General features: G+C 43.0%; 1 protein-coding gene across 2 annotated transcripts in view; it reads left to right on the plus strand.

Annotated features, from left to right (window-relative positions):
• Nucleotides 1–25,511, plus strand: part of DCLK1 (doublecortin like kinase 1) — a 331,152-nt gene that overhangs the window by 261,393 nt on the left and 44,248 nt on the right. Inside the window, exons 7-11 of one of the 2 annotated variants that reach the window (XM_026493126.4) lie at nt 4,973–5,060; nt 7,961–8,069; nt 14,588–14,645; nt 15,137–15,256; nt 19,255–19,401. In XM_026493126.4, coding sequence (XP_026348911.1) covers nt 4,973–5,060; nt 7,961–8,069; nt 14,588–14,645; nt 15,137–15,256; nt 19,255–19,401 — 522 coding nt within the window. The remainder of the gene's footprint in view (nt 1–4,972; nt 5,061–7,960; nt 8,070–14,587; nt 14,646–15,136; nt 15,257–19,254; nt 19,402–25,511) is intronic. The other variant, XM_026493127.4, reaches the window with a different exon arrangement.

Consider the following 25,511-nt stretch of genomic DNA (forward strand, 5'->3'; position numbering starts at 1 on the left):
GGCTCCAGTGGGTGGCTTCACTAACATCGATTTAATGCCAGTATTCCCATTGTCATTTTTCCCTCCTCTGAGTAAACCAATTTCATGAATAACTGTTCTCCGGTCCTTTAAAAACTTTGACCAAATCTTTATGACAAATGTTCATTTTTCGATATTGATTCTTGTTATGCACATGACTACCTGTACCACAAAGTCTATTTGGGCTGAACGTGCTATGAAGAATGCAGACAGAAGAATTTGGAAAAAGGAATTCCCTTCGCTTGATTTCACATAATAGAACCTTATTAGTTCTTACAGATTGATGTCACCAGCTTATGATTGTTCTATACACACTTGGAAAGCAAATGAATGTGTGGTTTGGGGGTTTTTTTTACACACACAGAATCCTCAGGTTTCAAGCTTTCAGCACCAAGAGTATGATTTAATTTTTTTTATTTAAGGAGGTCATCTTTAGAGATTCTGTAGACCTCAAGTCAAGATCACCGAGACAGTAGTTTGAGTCTGTTAAATATTTACTGGTTGTGTTTCTTTTCTGCAGTTGATCCACTTGATTTTTAAGTTCTTTTTTTTTTTTTTTTTTTACAATTTTTCAAATCTCTATTAGCAAAGTGATAATTGTGTGCCAGGGCAGAATGTGAAGTGGGAGCGATATGATTACCCAGTCACAGCTTAAGTTATCTGGTGAGATTTGTCTACCTCGAGTATATCAGTTGGGTTAATTGGATGTTTTTGAAAACTTGGGTCAGTGTAGTCCTCAGTTGAGTGACACCGTTAATACAAATGGCAGGGGTAACTAGTACCATTATATTTAAAATGAACTGTTTTTAACTACATAGTCACCAGATACATCTTGGTAAAATGTGGTTAGAGCTGTTATGTCAGCTTTCTCACTTACTTCAAAAAGTGTGGTACGTTCTCCATCTGTTATATGATCCCAAGCTAAATAGCTACACTTAGGATGTGTTCTTACTTAGGGCAGTACTTTTATGAAGGTGTGTCATAAAAGCATCCAGGTGCCAGCAACCTGCCCACCTGGTTCCCATTAAATCTGCTTAGAGGTGATAACATTTCAAATGTCACAATGTCTCTTAGAGCAACTAGTTGCATTAAATTCTAAAATAACTCTATGTTCTGTACTATACACACCCAGATGCCTTAGAATTAGCAAACTGAAGCAAACACAAAATCTTATCATTGTGTATATTATAAAATGGTTTATCTGTTCAGAAAAACCAAATAAGCAAACCGATTTCACTTGTAAGCATGCAAAAAATACAAGCGGGCTGTGCAGCTTCTGTTGGTCATAAATAAAGGCTGATTAATTTCTTTGGGTTAATTTTTAAAGAGCAAGAATTTACACATTTTCCCTTTACTGTTTTCCAAGTCCTTCAATCAGACTTATGGACAGTAATCAGAGTGTTCCAGCACTATCTAAATGAGTATAGTTAGGATTAGTAACTAGCATACACAAAGAGCCATGTTGATTACTGGATCACCTCAACGGGGAGAGAGGACAAAATGTTAGATGACAAAATCAGAATTGAAAAAAATAACAGTCTGCAAGGATATCAATGTAATAAATATGACATTTAACATGAATAAATAGGAAGTCTTAGACTTGATCCAAAACACCAAACTCCCAAATACAAACTAGGGAGACCTGACATAACAATGAGCTCAGTGTTAGGCTCCAAAGTTACGGTACTATCTGTCACTAGGCCCATGTGATCTTAAAGTGCATTAGTATTACATTCACAAAGGAGAAGCTCTGTCCTCTGCTCCGTGCCGGTCAGGGTACACCTACGATATTACATTTCTTTTGAGCCCTAGCATTACAAGAGATATTGAGAACTGAAGTGTATCCACGGGATGGTGAAAGGGTCATGGAGCCCTATTATATGATGAACAATAAAAAAAAAAAAGAAAAAACTGGGAATGTCCAAATTGAAAAAGAGAAGATACTGAAGAGGTCCAGTAGCTATTTCAAATTCCTGCAGCACTGTCATACGAAAAATGGATTAGACGAGAACTGGGTAGCTCCAGAGGTGAGACTAAGACCAATACGTGGAGAATGTAGGACATCATTTCAACATAAGGAAAAACTTTCTTTATCTCATATGAACAATTAAGGGGCCGCCTCAGGAAATGATGTGTCCAGTAGTGGAGGTGGTCGGACAGAGGCCATTTGACTAAATGGCTGAGGTTTCTGTAGTGGGAATTTGGCCTCCGGATGGAAGTAAGGTGGAAAGGTAATATTTGAAGTCTACTCTAATCCCTGAAATCTTTGAATCCATGAATAATCATTGTCTTGGGAAAGTGTATAATGTAAACTCTCTTACCTCTTTGGGAAAAAGAAGAGATAACACCATTAGGAATCTAATACATTTGTTTTACTCTATCTGAGCATAATAAACAAAATGACAACTTCCCACTCTGTGTTCTCTATTTGTAAGGAAATAATTGTTTCTCTTAAAATGGTCTGTAACTGTCCGCATGATATTTGAAATTAGTCGGGGGTACATTTTCAAACCTAAAGTTGAAAATAAGCAATTCTAACCATGAGCAAACTTGTGTTAATTCTACTTTTTTTTTTTTTTTTAAACCAGAGTCTAAAAACCTTGAGGGGTTTTTGTCCATAAGGCAGACAAAACACAGCTGGTATTGTGGCAAGCATTCAGGGCACCAGACGCTTGGCGGCAATTGTTGAAATTGTTGAAAATGCAATTTGTTAGTTGATAAGGCACTTTAGTGAATAATATCCAGTAAGTTGATTGAATATTAGAATTTAAAAGATGTTTTCATATACTTTGGGTCAGAGTTCTAGTCTGAGTATCTGATGTTCTTACTAAAAGAACAAGCTTTTGGAATTGAGTACTTTACTGTGGACATCTTTGCTAGGAAACACGCTACTAGTCTATCAATTCAAGTGCTTGATGAAAGAGGGTGTCTCTGTATTCTAAAATTTAAAACACCATATGACAAGACAGCACCTGCCACCCCAAACCACAATGTGTCTACATTATTAAACACCACTTGTGATGCTGCTGGAAGAAATTCAAGGATCAGAAAGCCCAGAAGAAGAGAAGGTCTACATTTTAGACATTTACTTACTGCTTTTCTGCTTGGAACAATATTATGTCTACAGCAAAAGCAATCACACAGGGGATGAAAGATCTCACTTTCTGGAAAACACACACCTTTCCCTCAAATGTGGTAATGTTAATGTTTATTTTCTCCAGACATCGACATCATCAATCTGCCTTGTCTAAGCCTTGTGTTCCAATATTACAAACACAAGGTTTTCACAAACAGACATTCATAAAAGTCAGCAGAGCATGACTTAGAAGCTCCTACATTTACAGTACCTTTGACAGAGTTGGTTATGACCGCATAGTCAGTGTCACTCCAAGAGAAAACTGTCTCAAGGTCATAATTGGAATCCCTCTTTCTAGCCTGAGAGAGGGTAAATGCGTGGTGCTCATCACAAAGGGAGGCAGGGTGAGAAAGGATGAAAAAAACCACTCAAGTCACCAGACTGATTGGTGGCGGATTCTTACGATATGGGAAAATAAAGGACACAGCACACAAACTGGGTGGCATTCAGGGGTGGACTAGAGTAACCACAAAACTCGTAGGATGTCCTGTAAGGAAGCAGATGCGTCCCTGCTGTGAATTTAACTTTCACCCCAATGTCACAGTCAGCTTAGATGAACTCATGCAACACACGTATCTTAGACACACCCAGGAAGACAGGCAGTGGATTCAAATGGCCCTGCAATGATTTAAGTAACATTTTCCGAATGATATTCATCTTTTTGGTGAAAACTAAAAATATTTGCTTTTTTCTGTGCAAGAGACTGTTGGGAGTAAAGAAATTATACAAAACTTTCTCTTCCTACGTTGTGTACAGTTAAGGCTGGATGGAATGGGGAGGAGGTTGAAGGGAAACAGGTAAGCAGAGGAAAACTAGGTCAACTTTGCTTCTCGCCACCTCTTCATTATTAATTCAACTACAGATGCTCTTTCCCTTCTCTCTGCTCCACAGACAGCCAGCACCATGAGCCAATGCTGCCCCCTCACCGCCTCCTGCTCCCATCAGGCCAACCAAGTGGATAAACCCAGGGAAACAGAAGGAAGATCTTTTAGGACAAGCTGTGTTCACTGTTTAGAAATAGCATTGAAATATGCAAATTGTGTTCTCAAGGAATAGAAGCAGAGATGGAAAGGTTCATTGTTAAAGTACTGCCCCATAGCTAATCACAGTACTAAATATTTGGTATTGTTTCATCCTCTGGACTTTGTCATCTAGTCCTTATCCTGTCTGCTCTCATTGGTCTTGGGTCAAAACACACCAAAAATACAAGGGAATCACCAGGCTTAGGCTTTAATTCCTGTCCTTGCCTCAGACTTATTTTGTAATATTTAACATATTGGTAACCTGCTTAGTGCTTATGTCTTGAGCTCAAGTGGAATTAACCCACTCTTTAACCCTTCTCCAAGAATGTGGTAAGCCTTAATGTTTTTCTTTTAGGATAGTCCATAAAACAAACTGAAGAGAATTTTTTTTTTCCCGTGGTAAGAATAGAAAAAATTTGGGATGAGATCAGAGTGGCACCATATTTGAGGCCTGTTTGCAGATAGACTGTGGAAAAGTGAGGTGAGGTGCTTAACATCTGACAAACCTAAACAGTGAGCTAAGGGATGCTGATTTTGAGAAGAAGGACTAAACAGTCGTGGAACATCCAAATTTAGAATGACTACCCTGACAGCTAAACCATCTAGTATTGGTTAATAGGGCGGGAAAGAGAGGGAATCTAATTGAATAGACTAAGAACCTCCTCTTTGGAGGGTTAAGACCAAACCCTCCCTGGTGATGGGTGCAGTTACCCCCCCAAGATTCTGGGCTGGGCATAGCCCCTGCAGACGGGCGCTCTCACCGAGGGCTTTATTCCCTGTTTCTGTTCCCTTCCAGAGCTCCCAGCACGGAGGCTCCTCTACTTCCCTCGCATCCACCAAAGTCTGCAGCTCAATGGATGAGAACGATGGACCTGGAGAAGGTGGTGAGCTTGGGACGTGGTGTCTGAGGAGAAGGCTTCCAGGGGACAGGGGATGGTTTGGCTAAATTTACTTCAGGAAACTGTAACTTCTCAAGCATTATGACATAGAAACCTAAAGCAGCTCGTAGGAATAAGATTGCATATGGTTTCCCCCGGGGATCATATCTACTCTCTGGGAACAGGAAGAGGGAATTAGCCTCATGTGGAGATATGTCACATCCTTGGAGGGCATCAGGAGGCTGAGAAGGCCAGCTATTGCCTACTTTGAAAACAAAAGAAAGTAATTGCTGCCTTTGTTTTTTCCAAATTCTGTTCATTTTCAGTACATTAAAGATAACTTACTCTCTTGACTGACTGTTAACAGCCCTACAGAGGTACGTTCACGAAAGTGAACTCACTATATGAAAATACAGCTTTACGAAAAGAATTGCTTGATGGCAATTGCAAAAATATTCTTTGTATCTTAAACTAGTTCATTTTAGAATTTCTCTGTGAGGTGGTCAAATGACCTGGATTCTGGAATTGACTTTTTCACTTACTCACTGGATTGTTTTGTTTTTGGTTTTATATTGTTGGTTTTTTTTTTTCAAATTTTTTTTGAGGGGGAGGGTGGTGTTGAGGGGGAGAAGGGGGAGGGAATCTTAAGCAGGTTCTACCCCCAGTATGGAGCCTGACACAGGGTTCGACCTCGGGACCCTGAGATCATGACCTGAGCTGAAATCAAGAGTTGGATACTTAACCGACTGAGCCACCAGGCACCCCTCACTGGTCTGTTTTGGATAAGCCTCTTCAGCTCTCTAATTCTTAGTTCCTCTTCTATAAAATTGTATAAGATTGTAATATTTACCTGTTTCCTCCCTGGGGGTCATTTTCAGGCTCAAATCAATTATGAGAAAGTATTTAGAAAAGTATAAGACTGATATGGTCAAGCCACTGTTACAGAATCAGCATCCTTTATTTGTTTGAAGTGATAGGATTTAATTTTGCAAAAAAGTACCTTTTATTATGTCAAGTGAGATAAGTGATTTGCTCATGAATTATTTCCTGACTACCGTGCAGTATCAGATTTTTTTTTTTTTTTGTATTTCCAGAAGTATGAAATTCAGCCATCTAGAAGTCCCTTTGGTTCTGCTGTGTTGTATTTACCTAATGAAACGAAATGGTCCTTGGCTAAGACTTCGGCACAGCCTTCTTAGCCAAAAGCCTAAAGGATACATTTTATCAATAGGAAAAAATACAAAACAAAAAAATCCCAAGCGTGTGCTCCAGATGAGTGCCTCAGTGATGCTCCCAGCGGAAGGAAGGATGAAGTGCCTCCTTCCATTTCCCTTCTGGAGTCAGCCTTGCTTCTGACAGCCAAGCGTGGTTATTTTTATTATCCGTGTAGTAAAGAGCCTTAAGACTGTGTCATCTGAGAGATGTTTTATAAATTCGGGTGCTTTGCAGTAGATTTGAAACTTCTCCAACGATCTCCTCTAATTCCCATGGAGTAGACAAAAATCCCCCAGCTAAGACTTTCAAACGGAGGCGAAATTATTGGCTTCTTCGGGTGTGAGATGGTGGGGATTAGGGAGGGCGTGTTAATTGGCTGAAGCTCTCCCTTTATTCCGGAGACCACTGTGATAGCTTCTAGTGGGTTAAGACTAAAATGTCACCTATAAGGAGGTAAAGAGGCCACACAGATGCCAAGGGTAAAAGTAGCAGCAGCAAATGTCCTGCGCTTGTACAACCCTTTCCAGAAATTCCATCCACCCTAGACTCCAGAGTGGTGCGGCTTAAGCGTGATCACAGCATAAGGGTCCTAAAGCAGATGTGTGATAATTGTGAATTTCCATTTGTCGTTCCCCAGCGTTGCAGGCTAATGGAGAACACAGAAATCGCCAAGAAAGCCTAGGCACCACCTAAGGTTTTAATTTTATTTTGAGAAGAAATGTTTAGTCTCAGTTTATGATTAAAGGTCAGAATGGGAGCACATTTAGAAAGCACACTAGATTTCCATCACATTTTGTATTCAGGTTGCCTGAGGCAGAGTGAGGATTTATAACTTTAAAGCATGTAAATTTTAGAGCCCAGCTATAAAAGGCTTTTTACACCCCAAAGATGTTAAAGGTTATCCAGTATATTTATGTGACCTAAGTGTGGCTTATTTAGTTTTATGGCCTTAGATATTTAAAGCATTATTAGGCATTTGTAAAATATTTCAAAATGCATTTTAAGGGGGAAAATGTGTTGTGTTAGTGGCACTAACATAATTGAAACTACAAAACTGTTCTGTTCACAGACATAATAAATATTGCAATTTTAACTCGACATCTGTTATGCAGGTTGCTGGTGAGAACATTTGTCTAAAATCTGCTCATTGATACGGGGGGGGGGGGGGCATCAGGGCTTAGTTCGTAGGGAATTTTACGGAGATCTCCATTTCAGGATGCAGTAAAGCTAAATGTCCAAACAGCAGGCATGCTTCCTGCTTGTACAATGTCAAGCAGCCCAGAGTCCCCTATAAGCTCCATTGTTGCTCCTGAGCCATACGTAGGAATGTCATTTGTCTATAGACAGTGGGTATTCCGTAAACACTATGGATCAAATTGGCATGAAACACGAAGAGTGAAACTTCCTCCCTGGAGTCCCCACGGCCACAGAAAGTGTCGGTGGCCCTCCCATCGGTGGAAGTGGACCCCATACGTCTTACGTTTCCTTTCAGTTTATCATTCGTCTTGGTAAAAACTGTTGAGTGTATACAGTGTCAGCGGGGGGAGGGGAGGGCTTGCCTCCCTGTACGGAAAGTGCCATATCGATTCTGAATCAGTTCCCTTCTATTAGATGATCCTCCTAAATGTCTCTCTGGTGCCACATCTGCGTTCCCTTGTCTACCAATAAAAATGTACTAATGATTCTTTCAGAAGTGTCGGAGGAAGGCTTCCAGATCCCAGCCACAATAACAGAACGATATAAAGTCGGAAGGACAATAGGGGATGGAAATTTTGCTGTTGTCAAGGAATGTGTAGAAAGGTGAGAAGGATATCATTTGCATCGCACTTTAAAGGAAACATTTGGCATTATGTTTTCCAAGATCGTGTCTTTATTTGCCGTCTGTGGCACATATGGAATAGGTTAACGTCTCCACTCCAGATGTAAAAAGAAAAAAAAAATTTTAAAGAAAGAAAAGCCCGTCTAACAACAGATTTGAAAAATGTAGTGATTCCTGAGACAATCTATAAATTAGGGACTTTGATTTTTCCTTTTTAATGTACTCAGCAAAACTTTGCCAGATCTTTCAGGTGAGCCCTTTTATTGTGTTAAAAAAAACCATATTGAACGGTTTTTTTCGACGCTCTTCTGAGACATTTTGTAGAGGTCAGAACATTCTTGTATGCAGTGTATTCTAACGTACCAACTATCCTCAAATTAAATATAATAACCTTGAAAAGTTTAAAATGCGTAGGTACTGATTCCAACAAAAATGGTGTTTAATACATTAAAGTGTTTTAAAATGAATGAGCTTGGTACTCTTGGGGGCCCAAGCCAAGAGGCTTGGAGCAAAAGGTTTATCCCTGGGATCTTGATACCTAATCAAGGACAGTGGCCGGTGGCTACTAGATGAAGTGACAACTAATAAAGTCACAGCCCAGATTAAGGTGGCCTCAAACCCTCAGCCCAGTGCTCTCTGGAGCAGCTTCTTGCTCGACAGGGACCTGGTCGGCCAGCAGCTCCTGCTCAGAGCTGGTGAGCAGAGCGCTGAAAAGTCAGGGGGAACCCACTTCGTTCCTCGAGGAAGATTTCACTGCTGGCTCCCCTGCCACTTTTCTCTGCCCCCCGGGGAGGCTGGGCGCCTCCCAGTCGGCACTGTGTGGGAATCATGTTCCTTTGCTCTGCTCTACCACTCAGAGAGGACGCCTCAGACTAGAAGCTTTAGCCTCACAAGATCCAGAACTTGTTCTTCTCCAAGAGCTTTGATTTGGAAGCACAGATTTATGCCACGTTAGAGCTGGAAGCCGACAGGGCCTCGGGCATCACCAGGGTCCTGAGTTTGGCCGGTGTCCACTGATTTGCACCCCTGCCCCCTTTGCCACTCTTAGGAAGATGCCTCCTTGACTGAGGTCTCAGAGCCTTCGTGAAGATACCCTCGGGCGGTAAATCTCAAACTCTGCTCCCTCCAGCATTGTAGCTGGGCCAGGATAGTCCCACCAGTGCCAGCAAGCCACCACAACAGCCAGTCTTTGTGAGCGACGGGCATGGCAACAGTAGTGTGAAAAACCCCTTAGGAGTTACCGTGAGGCCACCCTTTCTCCTCTCTGTCCCTCGGTCACCCCACTGCCACCAGAGTTTGACCATTTGTGACCTCATTGCCAAATGCAGAAAGTTCTCCTTTACTTTCCTAGGCCTCACACCTCCCCAAACAGGAACAGCTGCTGTTTATTGAGCATCAACTATACACGAGGCCCTTAGGATAGTCCACGTAATTGTCATAATGAGCCCATAATATCAGTATCGTCTCCATTTATAGCAGACAAAGATCACCTTAAGAAGTTAGATGCCCAGGGTGGCCCAGCTGGTACTTAGGAAGGCCTGGGTCCAAAACTCACACTTCTGACCATTCTGTTGCCTCCAACAAAGAGCCTCTCAGGAGAATGTAACTTAGTTGATCTAAAGTCACACACACACACACACACACACACACCGCATCTGTCCCTGTACAAAAAAAAAAAAAAAGACAGAAATTAAATCAGGAAAGCCACTCTTAAGGCAATGGATGGAAATGTGTGTGTATGTGTTTATATAATTTTATATTTCATTTAGACTTTTACTGATAGTAAATTCAACTCTTCTTAAGTTTTTTTTCCACTGTAGCAGAAAATCCCATTTTTAGCAGATCACCATGCCCTTCCTACGTGGGGTATCTGGCGATCTGCAGTGTGCGTCACTGTGGAGTCTGGCGTGGCCGCCACGTGCTGTTTCTCCTCGCTAGCACAGGGATCACGAGGGCGGCGTAGGTCCAACAGTCACTGGTCTTCTTCCCACAATGGAAATGTCTCATGTCTCCATCCAGAATTCGTGTCTTTCTTTCCAGTTTGGACTGTGTTCATTTTGCATGAGTTCCCATGTTGGGTTTCATCAGTGTGAACTTTGCGAGTCTACACACCAGATCGCTCCACAAAGTTTTAGTATTCCGCTCCTGCTGAATGAGGACATATGGCATGTGTCCTCGCTCCCTGGAGGCATCACGAAACATTCTTTTAATATTTTCCAGAGGTCCAAGAAAATAAAAGCGAGCTAAGCATGCCGTGAATGGCACACGCTGCTTGCGGGTACATTGTGCCATATTTCGAAGGATGCATATGTCTTAACAAGAGCAAGACTGTCCCTCCTCTCTTAAGAAGATGCCGTCCCAGGGAAGGTCTTCCTACTACAATGGACGCAATAATAGGGTTGTGTAGGCCTTTCCTTCCATGGTCCCGTCCTAGCATATTCTTTGGTAATGGCCGCTGGGCCCATTTCGATTTCTGCCTGTTCCCCAGTAGCAATTTCTCCGGCGGCCTCAGGAGCCCCTTGGACATGTAAAGGAAGAGGGTGAACTGAGACTTGTTCTATTCCGAAGCTGTTCTATAGACTACTTGGAGCCCCAAAGAAAACTCAGAGGGCTGAAGAGCACTAGCGAAGGGTCAGAGCATGAGTAGAGGGTTCGCAGTGAGGCGCCTTTCTTCTTTGCTTTCCTGGCTTTTAGGGACTAATTAGCATACAAGCCAAGGGTACCAGCGGCGCCCTCGGGAGCAGTGACAGTGTCTCCTCTGGCTCTTGGCCCTCCTCTCCACCTGCACAGTTTTTCAGCACTGCATTTTTTAGCAATGCATGCAGCAGAACTGTATTAAAATTCTAGCTGCTCCTGATTCCCTCTCTCCCTCCCTCCCCTATAAACCCGAGGAACTGCTCAAGGAAACCGCTGGCTTGAGCAGTGAGTGTAGATGGGCTCAAACCCATCCGAACATCCGAACGGGCTGAGACTTCAGGGCCACAAACCCGGGTTGCATCTACCTAGAAAGCCTTCAGAGTTTTCAAGAACCTCCAGAACCTTGTACCTGTAGTTTGAAGGCATTTCCTTCCGATGTGCTGTTTGGAGGATGAGTCAGGGTAAAGCTGAGCTGTTTCTCCACTGGCTGGCAGGGCTCGTCCTCCTTGTCTTCCTGAGGATGCCCTGGCACCCGGCTTGCGCTCAAATTCAAAATCAAACTCTATTCCAGAGATGTCTGAGGAGACAGTCTGGGATGCCTCAGTTCTCTGCTCTGCACAATTACCCGCTTAGGAGGAGGCTGGAATGGGCTGTATTATTATTACGTAGCAAACAAAGGGTGGTGTTTACTAACCCTCCTTTGTTGGGGCCCAGGGGGTCCTCCAGCACCTCCACAGCTCAGCCAAGTGCTTGGAGCCCCTGCGAGTTCAGGCCTACCCTGGACTCATCCCGGGCTACAGAGAGGGACGAGTCCCTCTGCGTGAGAACCTAACCCAGTGTGGAAGGATTGCCGTGAAATTCATCAAATGCTCCAATGGCAATGCCTGGGAAGCTGTTTTTCCTTTTCCACATAGATTTTTTTAGTACCTTGAAAACCTAGCAAACCCCCCATAACAGCATCAACAAAAAGCACGTTAGTCCAGAGCGTCCCAATGGATGTGTTCTGCTGCCCCCATCCCAGGGAGAGGAAGGAGAGTGGGGAGCAGGTTGGCCCTGGGCTGAGAATCCCTAAGTTTAAACAAGACAGCTTTCTCCAAACCATTGCTTTTTTTTTTTTTTTTTTTTTTAGCACAAACATTATAAATTGGATTTAGTTCAAATTTGTAAGATTTGGGAATTTCTTTCTTAATAGTTCAGCCTCTAACCTTGGGTCAACCTTAATAGGAAGGGGACCTTACAAATTGAATTCCCATATAGGAGGGAAAAAAGCAAACAAAATTTGTCCTGCTGCTGCTGCCTTTGCCAGGTATTCAAGGCTCCGAGATTCTGTGCAAGGTCAAGAATGTCATTTCAGGAACAAACAAGCAAATGGCCTATAGTTTCACCATCAATCCCTGTATTAAGTGTTCTCACCACAACAAGCAGTAGACTCCATGGGGACAAGGACCAGGTTTTGCTTACCTGTGTCTAAAATGCCCGGCTTTTACTCACCTCTGTAGCCACCAAAGAACCAAGCTCGTAACCTCTCGCTGAATAATTACATGGGCACAGCGATCCTCGGAATTAAGGTATGCAGGAAGGCAAATGTTTTGCTTAAGGTTTTATTTCTTGCCAAGTGTTTCCACTGACCAACTTAAAGCAGGAAGTTCAATTCTTATTCTTATGGTGTACATGTAGTACTAACACCTGTTCTCAGGCTTATTTTCCAGACTCAGCTGCGTTCCTATAAACATATACTTCCAGTAATTAAGGATTATATTATGCCTTTATAGTTCTGCCCTCAAGGAATCAAGAAAGAAAACTTGCAGCATTAATTTTGGTGGTCTTCTACAAGGCTCACTGTCTGAGATAAAACACGGGTCAATCTGAGTGTTGAGTCCTATTATGTAAGGTTCTGGGTATAGAACCCATGAAGTCCCTTTTCCTAGTAAGCCCTGAGGCCACTGCAGCCAGGCTTGCTCGAATTTTCCCTTCAGCCAGAGGCTCAGGACACAACCTAGTTTGCCTGGGGTCCTGGCAGCCAACACACCCACTTGCTCCTTGGAGAGTCTGCTCCTTGCCCCTCTGGGTCTCGGGGGGACTCCGTCTTCACGATCCCACACCAGCCCTTTGCTTTGAGCCCCACAATGTTACTTATTCCAGGGAAACAAGAGGATCAAATGGCAACATGGAGAATGACAAATCGAAGAAATCTCCTCTCTTCTCACCAACACTGTCCCGTCATCCGTCCCCTTTGTGGAGACACAGATTGGAGTGTCACCTCTATCCCAGCTCCTTGGGCCCTCCTGGGATCACTAACTTTTGTCACAGCACTCAGGCCAATAGCCAAGTTTTCTCTGTCATCACATGAAACGTTTTAAACCAGATAGGAAAGGGGTTACAGATTGGAATCTCAAATTTGTTTTATTTTAGTTTTTTAGTGATTCGTGAAAAGCAGAATCCAGAAATTCTTCAGTGTTTAGTTTTCCTCTTGATTAAGGGTTTTCAAATTTTCAAACAAACTCTTTAGAAGCCTCTTAAGAAGACACTACTTAAAGGGACCCTGTGGTCCTTCTATGTTGGGAGGAATCCCCTTGCATGTGCCTAACTTCACTCTCCCATTTAGCCACGCAGGGGCCTGGAAGTCTAGCGGGAGAAGCAGTTTTAGCAAATGACGTGAAGGGTGTTTAAAATGCCTTTGAGACACACTGCTAATATCTGGCCTCTTAATTTATGGGCAAATCACTCTTGCTCTAAACACGTAGCTAGGAAATCCCCCCTTTGATTCTCCATACTGAAGATTTTAAAACACTGTTTTAAACTTTTGTTCTTAACCCCACTCCCACTGTATTCATTCATATCCCTAAAGTTGATTTTTATCGATGGCTAAAAAGCTAAGCTGTTTTGGTTTCCTACTGGAAATGAAATGGAGATGCTTGTAAAATAGCGGGTTTCTTATGATTATTAAGTATTCATCCTTCCACAATCGAGCTGTCCTTTTTGGCACTACAGTATCTTAGAAATGTTAACACAAGTTAGGAAGCTATTTAAAGGTAACTGTATGACTAAATCCTCCCTCCCACACCCGTCACAGAGGAAGGGCAATGTTGGCTGGGCCATGTATGCAGCAGTCCTCAAGAACTCAAGAGTCCTGTTTTTTGGAGTTTTTTTAAAGATTGATTTATTTGAGAGAGAGAGAGAGAGAGAGAGAGAGAGCGCGTGCGGTGGGGAGGGCCAGAGGGAGAAGGAGAGAGAGAATCCCGAAGCAGACTCCCCACTGAGCGGAGCCTGACATGAGGTTCCATCCCAGGACCCTGAGATCATGACCTGAGCCAAAATCAAGAATCAGAATGCTTTTCTTTATTTCTTTTTTTCTTTTTTTTTTTTTAGAGTTAGAACGCTTAATGGGCTGAGCCACCCAGGCGCCCCAGTAGTGGTGGCTTTATTACAAGTATGGTAACATTAAACAGCTCAGGATGGGACACCTGGGTGGCTCAGGCGGTTCCGCGTCTGCCTTTGGCTCAGGTCATGATCCCAGGGTCCTGGGATTGAGTCCCTATCAGGCTCCTTGCTCAGCGGGGAGTCTGCTTCTCTCTCTGCCACTCCCCCTGCTTGTGCACCCTCTCTCTCTCACAAATAAATAACGAAAATCTTTAAAAAAAAACAGCTCAAGAGGTTTCTATGCTAGCATAGTTGTTGTCTTTACACTTGGTCAGCCCCTTAAATAAGTCTACATATTTCTTTGAAGAAAGGAAAAAGTCTTTTACAAAATATTTACACCAGTTTGATACAAGGTCTAGGGGGTAAGAAATTAATCCTTAACAAAATGACTCAACAGATTTGAAATTAAGTTTATTTTTTACAAATAACTTTCTCTTTGCAGGTCAACCGCTAGGGAGTACGCTCTGAAAATTATCAAGAAAAGCAAATGTCGAGGCAAAGTATGTATAAGGCTTATTGTTATGAAAATACAGTGTTGTGGGGGTGGGGGAGGTAGAAACACATAGATCATTTCCCAAATAAACATAAGTTCACCCCCGGAGTTGCATTTTGGTGGAATAGAATGTTATATATTTATTGGAATATAACTTCATAAATGTTCTTGGAAGAAAAGTTAATTGGAATGATTGTGTGTTATTTCTGTTCCTTATCATTGTTTGCTTGTTTACTTTCATTTACTTTTGTGATCTAATTTTCATTCCATTCTTCTCTCTGCGATTATAGTTATCCTGATAGGTTGCAAGCATCATCTGAGGACCTTCAACATCTTTTGGCAGTTCTAGGCTATCTGAGTATCAGAATCTAAGATACACTCATTATATTTTACCAAAACAGTCTCTCCTTTGATCCTCAGTATCCTTTCACTCATTGGCGTTAGCGTCTCGTATGTTTTGATGTGCATATTGACAAAGGCGACTTTTCCCTTGAACAGGAGCATATGATCCAGAACGAGGTGTCTATTTTAAGAAGAGTGAAGCATCCCAATATTGTTCTTCTGATCGAAGAGATGGATGTGCCAACGGAACTGTATCTTGTCATGGAATTAGTGAAGGTGTGTATCTTGGAAAAAGAATAAACCCACATAAGGCATCACACGTTCCTATCTGATAGAGCTGCCTCCTTCATTTCCTTCCACCAATTTTAGTCTGTCATTTCTGTGTAGTCGCGTAACGGTTAAGAGTATTAACACTAGACTTATACTGCAGTAAATCAAGTCCCAGCCTTGATCTATGTAGCTTTCTGATCCTGGGTGTACTTCTCTGTACCTCGGTTTCCTCAAATGTAAAATGAGAAGAATAATAGTACCTACCAGGAGTGTTACCGTGAAGATAAGAGGGATGACTCCCACTATGTACTTTTTTTTTAAGGAGAGGGGAGGAGCAGAGAGAAAGGGAGAGGAAGAGAAGCAGATTCCCTGCTGAGCACGGTGCCCAATGTGGGGCTCGATCTCATGGCCCCGAGATCATGATCCGAGCCAAAATCAAGAGTCAGACGCTTAACTGACTGAGCCACCCAGGGGCCCCCACTAAGGTGCTTTCTTTCTAATACACAGAAGTATTAGGTACCAATACGATCATCGTTGTTATCATTGCTATAGAAACTGTGCACTTTTTCGTGAACTACATCCAAAGGTATCAACCACTCTTATCAAAAAAAAAAAAAAAAGCTTTAAACTTTTAGTCACAGATGTAATAGGAAAATAGCACTAGAAAATATTCTGCTGCCTTTCAGTAGACGTCACAACCTCATCCTGTCGCATAAAATTACATCTGTATTTTATTAGAGCATAGAATATAGACGCGGCCGTATGCTGATAAATGGTTGAATCTAAGGGAAAGGTGACTTGCCTGTTCCCTCTACTGCCATATTTAAAATTTTCAGGAACTAAAAGTTTTTACAAATTTAATCCTTAGGATTCATGCAGTGCTATTTTCTCTTAAGCCTTTTTTCCATTATGTTAGTCTAACTGAAGGTGTAACTAATTTCTACTTTAGTTGTAAAGTGTCGTAAATTAGTCACACCACCCTCGGCATCAACTGTGTGCGCCCGGCAGTGAGAGCCTGGGGCTCCGGGAACCATGTTTGGAATCACACGCCCCAGCTGGTGGCAGGAATCAGCACTGTGGAATGTGGCATTTCCTTCTGTAAAGATTTAAGACAAAGACAGCATGTAATAAACTAATCTGTTACTATATAGAAAAATGTTCATTCGAAGGTCCTTTAAGCTTTTATTATTCAGAGTTGCTTGACTTTAGATCTGTGGGCTTTTTTTTTTTTTTTTTTTTGTAGTGGTTATTTATATTTACAGATGAAGCCTACTTTGTCCTAGTTCGTGTTAGAATTTTTTTCTTTCGGAGGGGTGGGACTTGTTTGTGTGTAGGACACAAGGGTATTGTCACGTTTGAGGCCGAGGGCAATAAAAATAGAAAACTGTTATTTCGACAAAGAAAGGTTGATTTCAGTTATTCGGAAGATTTTCATATGGGTGCTCTGTGGCCAAATAAAGTTTGGTAATTACCAATATTGTAAAATATACTTTCTCTAGCACCCACGATAATATTTTTACAATGACTTTAATTTTGAGAGCAACAAATTCAAACCATTCCTGTTGCCCTTCTGTGTGCTGTTAAAAATTGATTAGCCCCCTTTTATTGGCTGATTTTTGAAGAGTTAAGACTAACTTAAATTTAAAGCTGGGAAATGAAAGAGGCAAAGGCTTAGAATTCGGAACACATTGTGGTGGGAAAGCCTAGTCTGTCACTCATGTGCTTAGGTGACAATAGCTAAGTTACCACTGGGAGGTCCTCGCTTCACTCAGCAGCCTTTTGCAAATTCCCTCTGGGTGACCAAGAGAGCCTAACAAGACCAGAAAGCGTGTGCAGGTCCAGCATCGGGACTCCTTCATTGTACTACCAGATCATACCCTTCAATTTAGGCTGCCCCAGAGCTGCTGTGAGGCCAGGTCTGGAGGCATCCCAAGAAGTGAAGGCCAACCCCAGGCTTGACTTGAAAGGCTCCCATAACATTTCCCCCTGAGAAATGTAGCGAGGGCCACGCTTCTCAGGAGTCCGATGGTGTGCCAGTGAGCGCCTGCAGCTGTGGGATAAACAAGGCCTGTATTCTGGAAAGCAGTGAAGTAACAGCAATCATGAGTGAAATGTCATAATTAGTAGGAACAGGCCTGTAGACTTCTGCCTGCAGATGTGTGCACATACACTCTGCATATGTGTTCAGAGGAACGCAGGCCTCGTGGAGGAGGCGGCCCTGTGACCAGACCCTGACTGATAGCAGGAGCTAGAAAGACAAAGGCACTCGAAGGGACCTTCCAGGAAGGGGCCCTCAGGAGGACAGGTTTGGAACGCAGGGTGATTTGGGCGTGTTTTCGTGGTGGGGGAAGAATCTCCTTCCTGGAGCATAAAGGCGACTCATGGGTCTAGCTAGTGGCAGGGGTGCAGTGAGACAGGTTGGAATGAAGGGGGGCACCGGACGTGAGGAGCCATGGGAAAGGAACGCCCACTTCTTGAGGGAGAAGGAAAAGGCCACCATCCCACACGGAAAGGTAAGGGTCCGTTCGCTGGATGCTGTGAGTCGAGAGGCCGGAAGCAGTGTAGGCTGTGCGGCCCCGTGAGAAGCGCCCGCGGAGAGCGCCACAGAACCTTCTACCCAGCAGAGGGAGCCCACGGGCTGTGCGGGGGGCACGCCTCCCGGGTAGGACTGGCTCACTGCGTGTTGGCGCTGCAGAAGGCGCGAGGTCACGGGGTGTCTGGAGCCTACCGAGACAGCTAGGACAACTGTGACGTCATCGCGGGGTCACCATCCACAGCCGCACCCCCGTCCCACTGCAGCGGCGTGCAGTTCTTGTGGACCACAGTGCAAATGCTGCCTCCTGGAGAGGCTCGGAAACCACCTGTAAACCCGCCTCCGGCAGCCCTGCCTCGGAGAGACACGGAACGCTGCGAGAGTGTTCGTTTTGACGCTCACGTAGGGGTTTAGGCTGGGAACTGCCGAGGCTGAACGGGCCGCGGGAGGAGCCTCCCGAGCGGAGGTGGTGCAGGGCAACGGAGGACAGGCCAGCTACTGAGATTCGAAAACCGTCAGCCCCCGAGGCCTATATTTTGCTTCTGCTATTTAAGAAACAAAAATGAAATCCCTCACCACGTTAGGCAACAGACGAACACAGTTGGCTCCCATGCTCAGCTATTTGGTGCTTTGTGTGCAAGAATGATGCAAACGTTGTGAGTAAATCAGACCCAAGTTTCTGAAAGGGCTTCCAACAAAGAGAACTAAAATTGGAGCCTAAAATCGTTCTGTTTCTCCAAATAACAATAAGTTAGCAAGGAACAAGGGAAACAAAAGTTCAGATGAATAATGGTCCTAGAAAACTTTCTTTGAAATTTCTCCACCCTCCTCCCTCCTCCTCTCTTTTCTCTCTCATCTTTGGAATGACAGTTTCTGGTCCTTTTCTCTGCTCCTTACAAAGAAGCACATTATTGAAAAAGAAAACGCTACACCCACTCCGAGAGAGCGCAATCTAGAGAATGAAGGGAACTGAGTGTGTGTGTGTTGCGGGGGTGGGGGGGACACTTCATAAGGCAGCCGCACATTTTGTTAAGGGTGTGGTCTGCAGGATTACCTGTTCCTCCTTTTGGGAGGTTTGGGGTTATGACTTTGAACTTCTGCTGGCCGTTGGTATGAGGCATGTCACACATGCCACCAGGGCACCCGGAGGTCACCAGACCTCTGCCCTGGAGACCTGGCTCTGCCTCTGCTCCCTGGCTGGGGCGGTGCAGATGACTGCCTGTCCGGTGGCAGGGAATCCCCACCCCACTCCTTGGAGCCATGGAGGAAATGCCCCTGGCTTTCACAGCGGGGAGCCAAGTCACCAGATGAAGTCTCTGGGCCTTTGGGAGGAGGGAAATGGCAGGGAAGCCCTAAGAGCCCGGAGATCCTGCGTGCTTCTGCGTCCCCTTGAGCGTGTGTCAGTCGCCTCTCCAGGCAGCCGCATTGGACCGTGCGCTAATTGCTGCTCCACCTGCCGTTGTCTTCTCAGGGAGGAGACCTCTTCGATGCCATTACTTCAACCAACAAATACACGGAGCGAGACGCCAGTGGGATGTTGTACAACCTGGCCAGCGCCATCAAATACCTGCACAGCCTGAACATCGTCCACCGGGACATCAAGCCGGAGAACCTCCTGGTAAGAGCAGCGCGAACTGCAGGCGTCTTGAGTTCCGAGCCCTCATGAGTGAATTATCGATGTTTCTTTTCTTTTTTTTCCTTCCTATTATCTTTTCTTTCTTTTTTTTTTGATAAGAAATATGCTTTAAAGGCTAGTTTCCAGCTGGACTTGAGTAACTAGCTGGAAACGAAACTTTGAAGCGTATCGATAAGGGTTAATGTGCCATCAGGAGTACTTGACTAATTATTAGCAAAGAAAAACCTGAGACAGGGTTGGGGGACTAGAGCTTGGGAAATCTAGGGCTGCGGTTAACACCTTGGGCTAGACCAAAATAGTCATGAGGAGTATTTACATGTATGTTTATTTATCTACAGCACTTAAATGTTAAAAGTTTTTACTTCGGTGTGTGGGGGGGAGTAAAAGGAAGCCCTTAGTCTCCCAAATTTACTTTTCAGTAATATGATCTAAAAGCTAAGACAATAAGGCATGAGTTTTAAAGACACCAGCCCTTCAGCATAAAAATAATTATAATGAAGACTGATTTTAAAAATCAGAGACATCCCTGTCCCCCTTTATGACTATTTGTTTTGCTTTTCATGAACTCCGTGTCCCTGGGGGAAACACTGAGGGTTCTTTACGCAAACAAACGAGGCTCCTTTCTTAGTCCAGTTGTGAAGGGGACAGTATTGGAAAGAACTGAGGAGACAGAGACTGGGCATGAGGAGCTGTCACTGGTGAATATGGGAGTAACATAAATTTTGCTGGCTATCCAGGCTGGCATTTTAATGAAATCTACTCATTTTCTCCACCCTCCCCCCCCAAGACACTAGTTCTTCTTTTACTTTCATTACCCAGGCCCGAGAGTCACGCATTATATATTACTGTTAGTTTGTCCATCTCTTCAGAAATCCGGGAATTGAGGATTTTCTTTCAAAAGCAGTGTTTCTCCAAGGGTGGTCCACAGACTCCCTACATCTGAACTACTCCCAGATGCCTGTTAAAAATGCAAATTTCTGAGCCTCCCTGCAGTCCTAGCAAATTAGAATCTGGTGACGGGTGACAGGGTACAGATCTTCCTTGAAACAAGCTCCCCCACATGACCCATTTGAACATCCAAGTCTAGAAGCTGCTGAGCAGCCCAACTCCTAGGGCACAGTAAGGGCTGATGAGGTCTAAGATGGCGACCCACCGACGCGCTTGCCCTGCGCTTTACGCTCCTGATCTCATGTGATCCTCACAGACGCCATGGGGGGTAGGATCTATGACTGTCCCATTTCACAGGTAAGGAAACTGAGCGCCTCGAAGTTCAAAGACCTGCGCAAAGCCATTATAACCCACATGTGGAAGAGCTAAGATCTCAACCTCGCTCTGTCCTCCGGAGCCCAAGATTTTAAGCACTAGACAACACGAAGCTGTGCATCAGGGGGATTTATTATGTGCTGGCTCTGTGCCAGGTTGTGCCAGGGAACAGAGAGAGACAGATGCCTTCATGGAGTTGACATTCAAGTAGGAAAAATAGGCAGCATTCAAGAAATAAATACGCAAGCTGTTAGTTCACTGTAATTATGTTCGTAAACTTGCAGCTACTGGCTAATGGAGGCAGCTGAGGTCAAGCGATGGAGCTCTGACTTAATTGCCCCTCAAATTCCACATCTCCGCAGTAGCCCGAACATTCTCTTCTGCATAGTTGCCGCCGTAACCTGAAGCAATTTTCTCTTGTCTGCATTCATTATTCCTGTGTCCTGAATTATGTAGGAGCGTCTCGTGGGAGCAGACTCACAATTGGCCTTTGTTTCAAAACTTCCCTAAACCCCGAAATTCAGTGATTGAAAATTAAAGTTTCGTCCCCCCCTCCCCCGCAACCTTGGCAGTTTGGTTTTGCGTGACATCGTCCACTGGCTTCTCACCAGAGCGTTATCTATTTCTGTAAATGCCATACGTGATTACTTAGCAGGGTACTTTTTCTAAAATTACAAATTGTGGGACACTTTGAAAATATTGTGCTCGTTCTACCATATTTTACTTTTCAAATTACCCAAGAAGAAAAAGGTTCACTCTTTTTTTCCTTTCTCTTCTAATGTGAGAATCTGAAATACACATACACTATTGAAGTCATTTGTAATAGGTTTAAAATATATATATGAACTGAAGTAATACTGCTTCTCCAGTATAGTAATTTCTTACTCTTGGGAAGTAATAAGGGTTGGTGAACTTTACAGGGATAAATCTATTATAGCATAAAATAGGTAGAAGAATAGAAGTAGACTAGAATTAGGACCACATCACTAATTGAACTTGAGACTTCTGTTAATTTCACATTCTATTGACCTTTATGTGGAAATAAGAGAGAATCGTCATGGGAAGCACATTCACATCCCAAGGATTTATAGTCAGATGGACCAAAGTTCAATACCAAGTGCTTCACTCTTCCAGTGGCTGCTCTTACGACCTTGAACAAGTTTCTTAACTCCTTTGAGCCTCCTTTATGGGGATTTTATGAAGATAAAGAGATAACATGGAACTACTAGCTTCCTTCCTTTTTATTCCCCTTTTATTTGTAATAAAAATTAAATTATTCCTAAAAATAAAACTGTTTCACAGCAAATTGTATATTGTAAAAATCATCTTGCATCTTTTTTGACATTGCTTTTAAAATTTTACCATTGAGCCGTGCATGGATTTGCCATCTCCTCACAAAATGTAGAGCTGGAGACTGTTTTTGAAAAATGCTATGATAAATTTCATGTAAAGATTTCCAGTCCATTTTCTTACTACCAAATAAATAAACTTACCAAATAAGTAAAAAGGCCTCACTACACACTTTGCATTACTGTTTTATTAAGGGACCATGAAAAAGCCTAAATTGTTGGGTTGCTAACAAGATTTTTGTCAGTTAAATGTTGAATGTTATAACTAGCAAAGTATAATTTTTAAGTGTCTAATTCAGCTATAGATTTCATTTTATATGGTATCATATATAGAACTTCCAGAATTTTTTATTGTTTATTTTTTATTCTTATAGAACTATACAAAAATGTTGTAGCTTGGCCTCAAGGATCTATATTGATCTATTTAAGTCTAGGTATTTGTCAGGTCAAGGTCTCTTAATGAGAAAACATGATTTGATTTACAGTGATGTTTCCAGCCACATTTGGGGTGAAAACTGGGAATTGACCCAATACAAATTCCCCCTATAATTTTATTATTGTATCATTTCCAAGTTTTTGTCTTGTTTGTTTTCTTTTGTTTTTGTTGTCACAAGTTAATCAGGCCAATGATCTTTACATGGTTCTTTTTGCTCCGTCAGGCCTGGAGCTTAATGATAATAAGGAGGAGTGACCAGTGGGATGAGAGGGTGGATGAGATGAAAGAGTGAGTGAATGAGTGACACTTCTTCACAGACTAGAGGACAGACCCAGCATGACAGGTCCAAGCTATCCTTCAACTCATTCATTACACTGTGGGCTCACATGGGCCTCAGTCTAAATGCCACTGAGTGGGGGAAGTGCAGTGTTTCCCCAGCTGTACGTTATGCACAGGACCAGTGTGTGTGTGTGTGTGTGTGTGTGTGTGTGTGTGTGTGTGTGTGTGTGATGATAGTGTATAGCTAAAACAGACTTTTTGCTTTTTAAAGAACAAAACCACCAAAACCGTCCTACTGGGATCAACTGCCTTCAGTTTGCAGGAGTCACCACTAGATGGCAAGCTTGCACCCTTGGCAGGAAAAACTCTCTGTAGCAGCCCGAGTTTCTTTACTAAGGAACTGGGAGGGTCTTTTAAAATGTATATGCAGATGCCACCTCCTTAGGAAAATTATTTACTGGCAAAGCTATAACTTGCATCACTAGTTTTTATTAGATCCCAGAAATAAACAGTGATTTTCTTGAAATATAAAAGTTTATGCTCAAAAAACTTTTTCTTTCTAAACTCCCTGATACTCTCTGGAAGAAAGCAGTTTCTCAGAGAATCTGCCTGTCTTAGTCAGAAATTTTCTTTTAGAAACTTTCTAAACTTTCTTTCAGGTGTTTATTCCTGCTCCTGGCTGCCCATCAAAGTGGCACGCCTAGGACGTGACTGTCATTTTCACTAAACGGGTTATACATAGCAGTAAGGCATCGTGTTCTCTCCACGTGATGACCATGTGTGACCTAGTGATGATGTGCTCCAGCTCCTCTTGGTTTCCAGTTCAAGCCATCCCCAAGCCCATGAGATGGCAGATTTCCTCCAGCCTTAATCCCATGACCCTTAATCTCCAAATAAGCCCATTTTGTGATAAGATAGCTAACTGCAGTGGTACACAAGCAAGTGCCACAGAGAGACTGCATCTAGAAGCCATAGCAAAAGCACAGTTGAGTAGATCTGTGGTCAGTCCACTGTCGTAGGATCTTGAGCCAGCAGAGTGTTGATTAACAGTTGGGGGACCCCGAAGAAGGGAGCCAGGGGCCTCTCAGGACTCTGTCCCTAGCCCTGCCCTAATCAGCCTTATTAGTGATGTGAAATGAAGATGTATTATAGCAAGTGACAGACTGAGATCCAAAAGTGTCTTTGGCTCTGTGAGGGTCCAACATCAGTAAGAGGAAATTTGACAAGAGAGAAACATAAATCCGAACGGACTAAGTGGTTTTGGTGTCGTCGTTTTAATGATCTTTGCAAAAAAGCAGTAATGGGAAAGTTGGCCAGACCGTGTCAAAGGGTATTAGTTGGCCATAAGTTCAGTGTGAGCCTCGGTGGGATATGGCTGCTAAAAAGTGCCCCTCGATTCCTTTCACTGAAAGAGTGCTGCCATCAAGAGGGTTCTCTGCCTTGCTCATGCCAGTTACCCCTATGGTGAGGAATGTGAGCACGTCACGTCAGGGGCCTGGAGTTTAGCCTGCAGAAGGAGAAAGTGGAGCATGGTGGCCCTGGTCAAATGTATGAAACACTGCCAGATGGAAGATGGGAAGCCTTTTCTGTGCTGTATTGAACTCAAAGAGCAGACATTCCCGGGTGTGAGATTCAAAGTGATATAAGAAAAAACTTTTTAACAGTTGCACCTGTTTGCAAGTTAAATGGCTTTTATTACACATAGCTTATGGTTATTGAAAATGTCCAAGCAGAAACTGAATGATCATTTTCTATAGGTGTTTAGGGAAAAAAACCTCTGCTTTCCAAATTTGGATAAAAGTTAAGGGAAAAATAGAAGAAAAACAACATTTTCCCAAAACATTATTTAGTACAATAATATACCAGTTACTTTACCAGCACCTTTGCCGAGGGCCCTCTTCCGAGGACCTGTGATTGCACATGGGAGAAGACAGGAAAGTGTAGTGTGTTACCTCGGTTGGCCTGGCTCTGTCTGCTGGGCTACTCATCCCTTCTGTCATTAAGGACTGAAATAATATCACTCATCTCATTTAAAATGACATGGTCCACATGGTCTTATTGGACTAACAAAGATTGATAAATAATAGCATATAGTCTTGGAAAAGTTATTAGACTACCAGTCATCTCCTATGTCTTGGTGTAAGAGTGAGTTCATAGAAGGTTTCTGAGAGGTACTTTGGTAATAAAGAACTGAAACCTTCAATAGTAGGAGTATCCTATGACCAAATAATTCTACTTCTGGAAATGTAACCTAAAGAGAAAAAAATCAGAGCTGTATACATATAGAAGGATGTTCATCTCAGTGTTTTTTAGTATGAAAAAATATAAAACTACTTATGCCAGGGCACTAATTAGTTAAATAATGGCACGATGAGCGGGGAGGAGGACATCGTGGTTAAAATCTTGGACTTGGACGTACTTAAGCGTTAAGTTCTGTCTCTGCCACTTACCAGCTGTGCAATGTTGAACAACAGGGCAACATCTCTGAGACTCGATTTTCTCATCTGCACAATACAGTAAGGTGACTTACTAGGTTGTTGTGAAGATCCAATAGGATTACGAGTGTGAACTCCTCAACACGATGCCTGACATATCCTGTGTGCTCGGTAAATAGCGGTAGTCGTTGTTGGGGTTATTATTACGGTGCGTCCATACAATGGAAAATCCAGTAGCCACTGAAAATCGTGATGGAGATACAAGCTTATTCACTCAGGGTATATTGTCCAGTGGAAAAAGTAAAGCAGGAGAGAGAGATAAAGAAAGGG

This window comes from Ursus arctos, unplaced genomic scaffold (genome assembly GCF_023065955.2).
Source record: "Ursus arctos isolate Adak ecotype North America unplaced genomic scaffold, UrsArc2.0 scaffold_10, whole genome shotgun sequence".
In the NCBI taxonomy this organism is placed as follows: Eukaryota; Metazoa; Chordata; class Mammalia; order Carnivora; family Ursidae; genus Ursus; species Ursus arctos.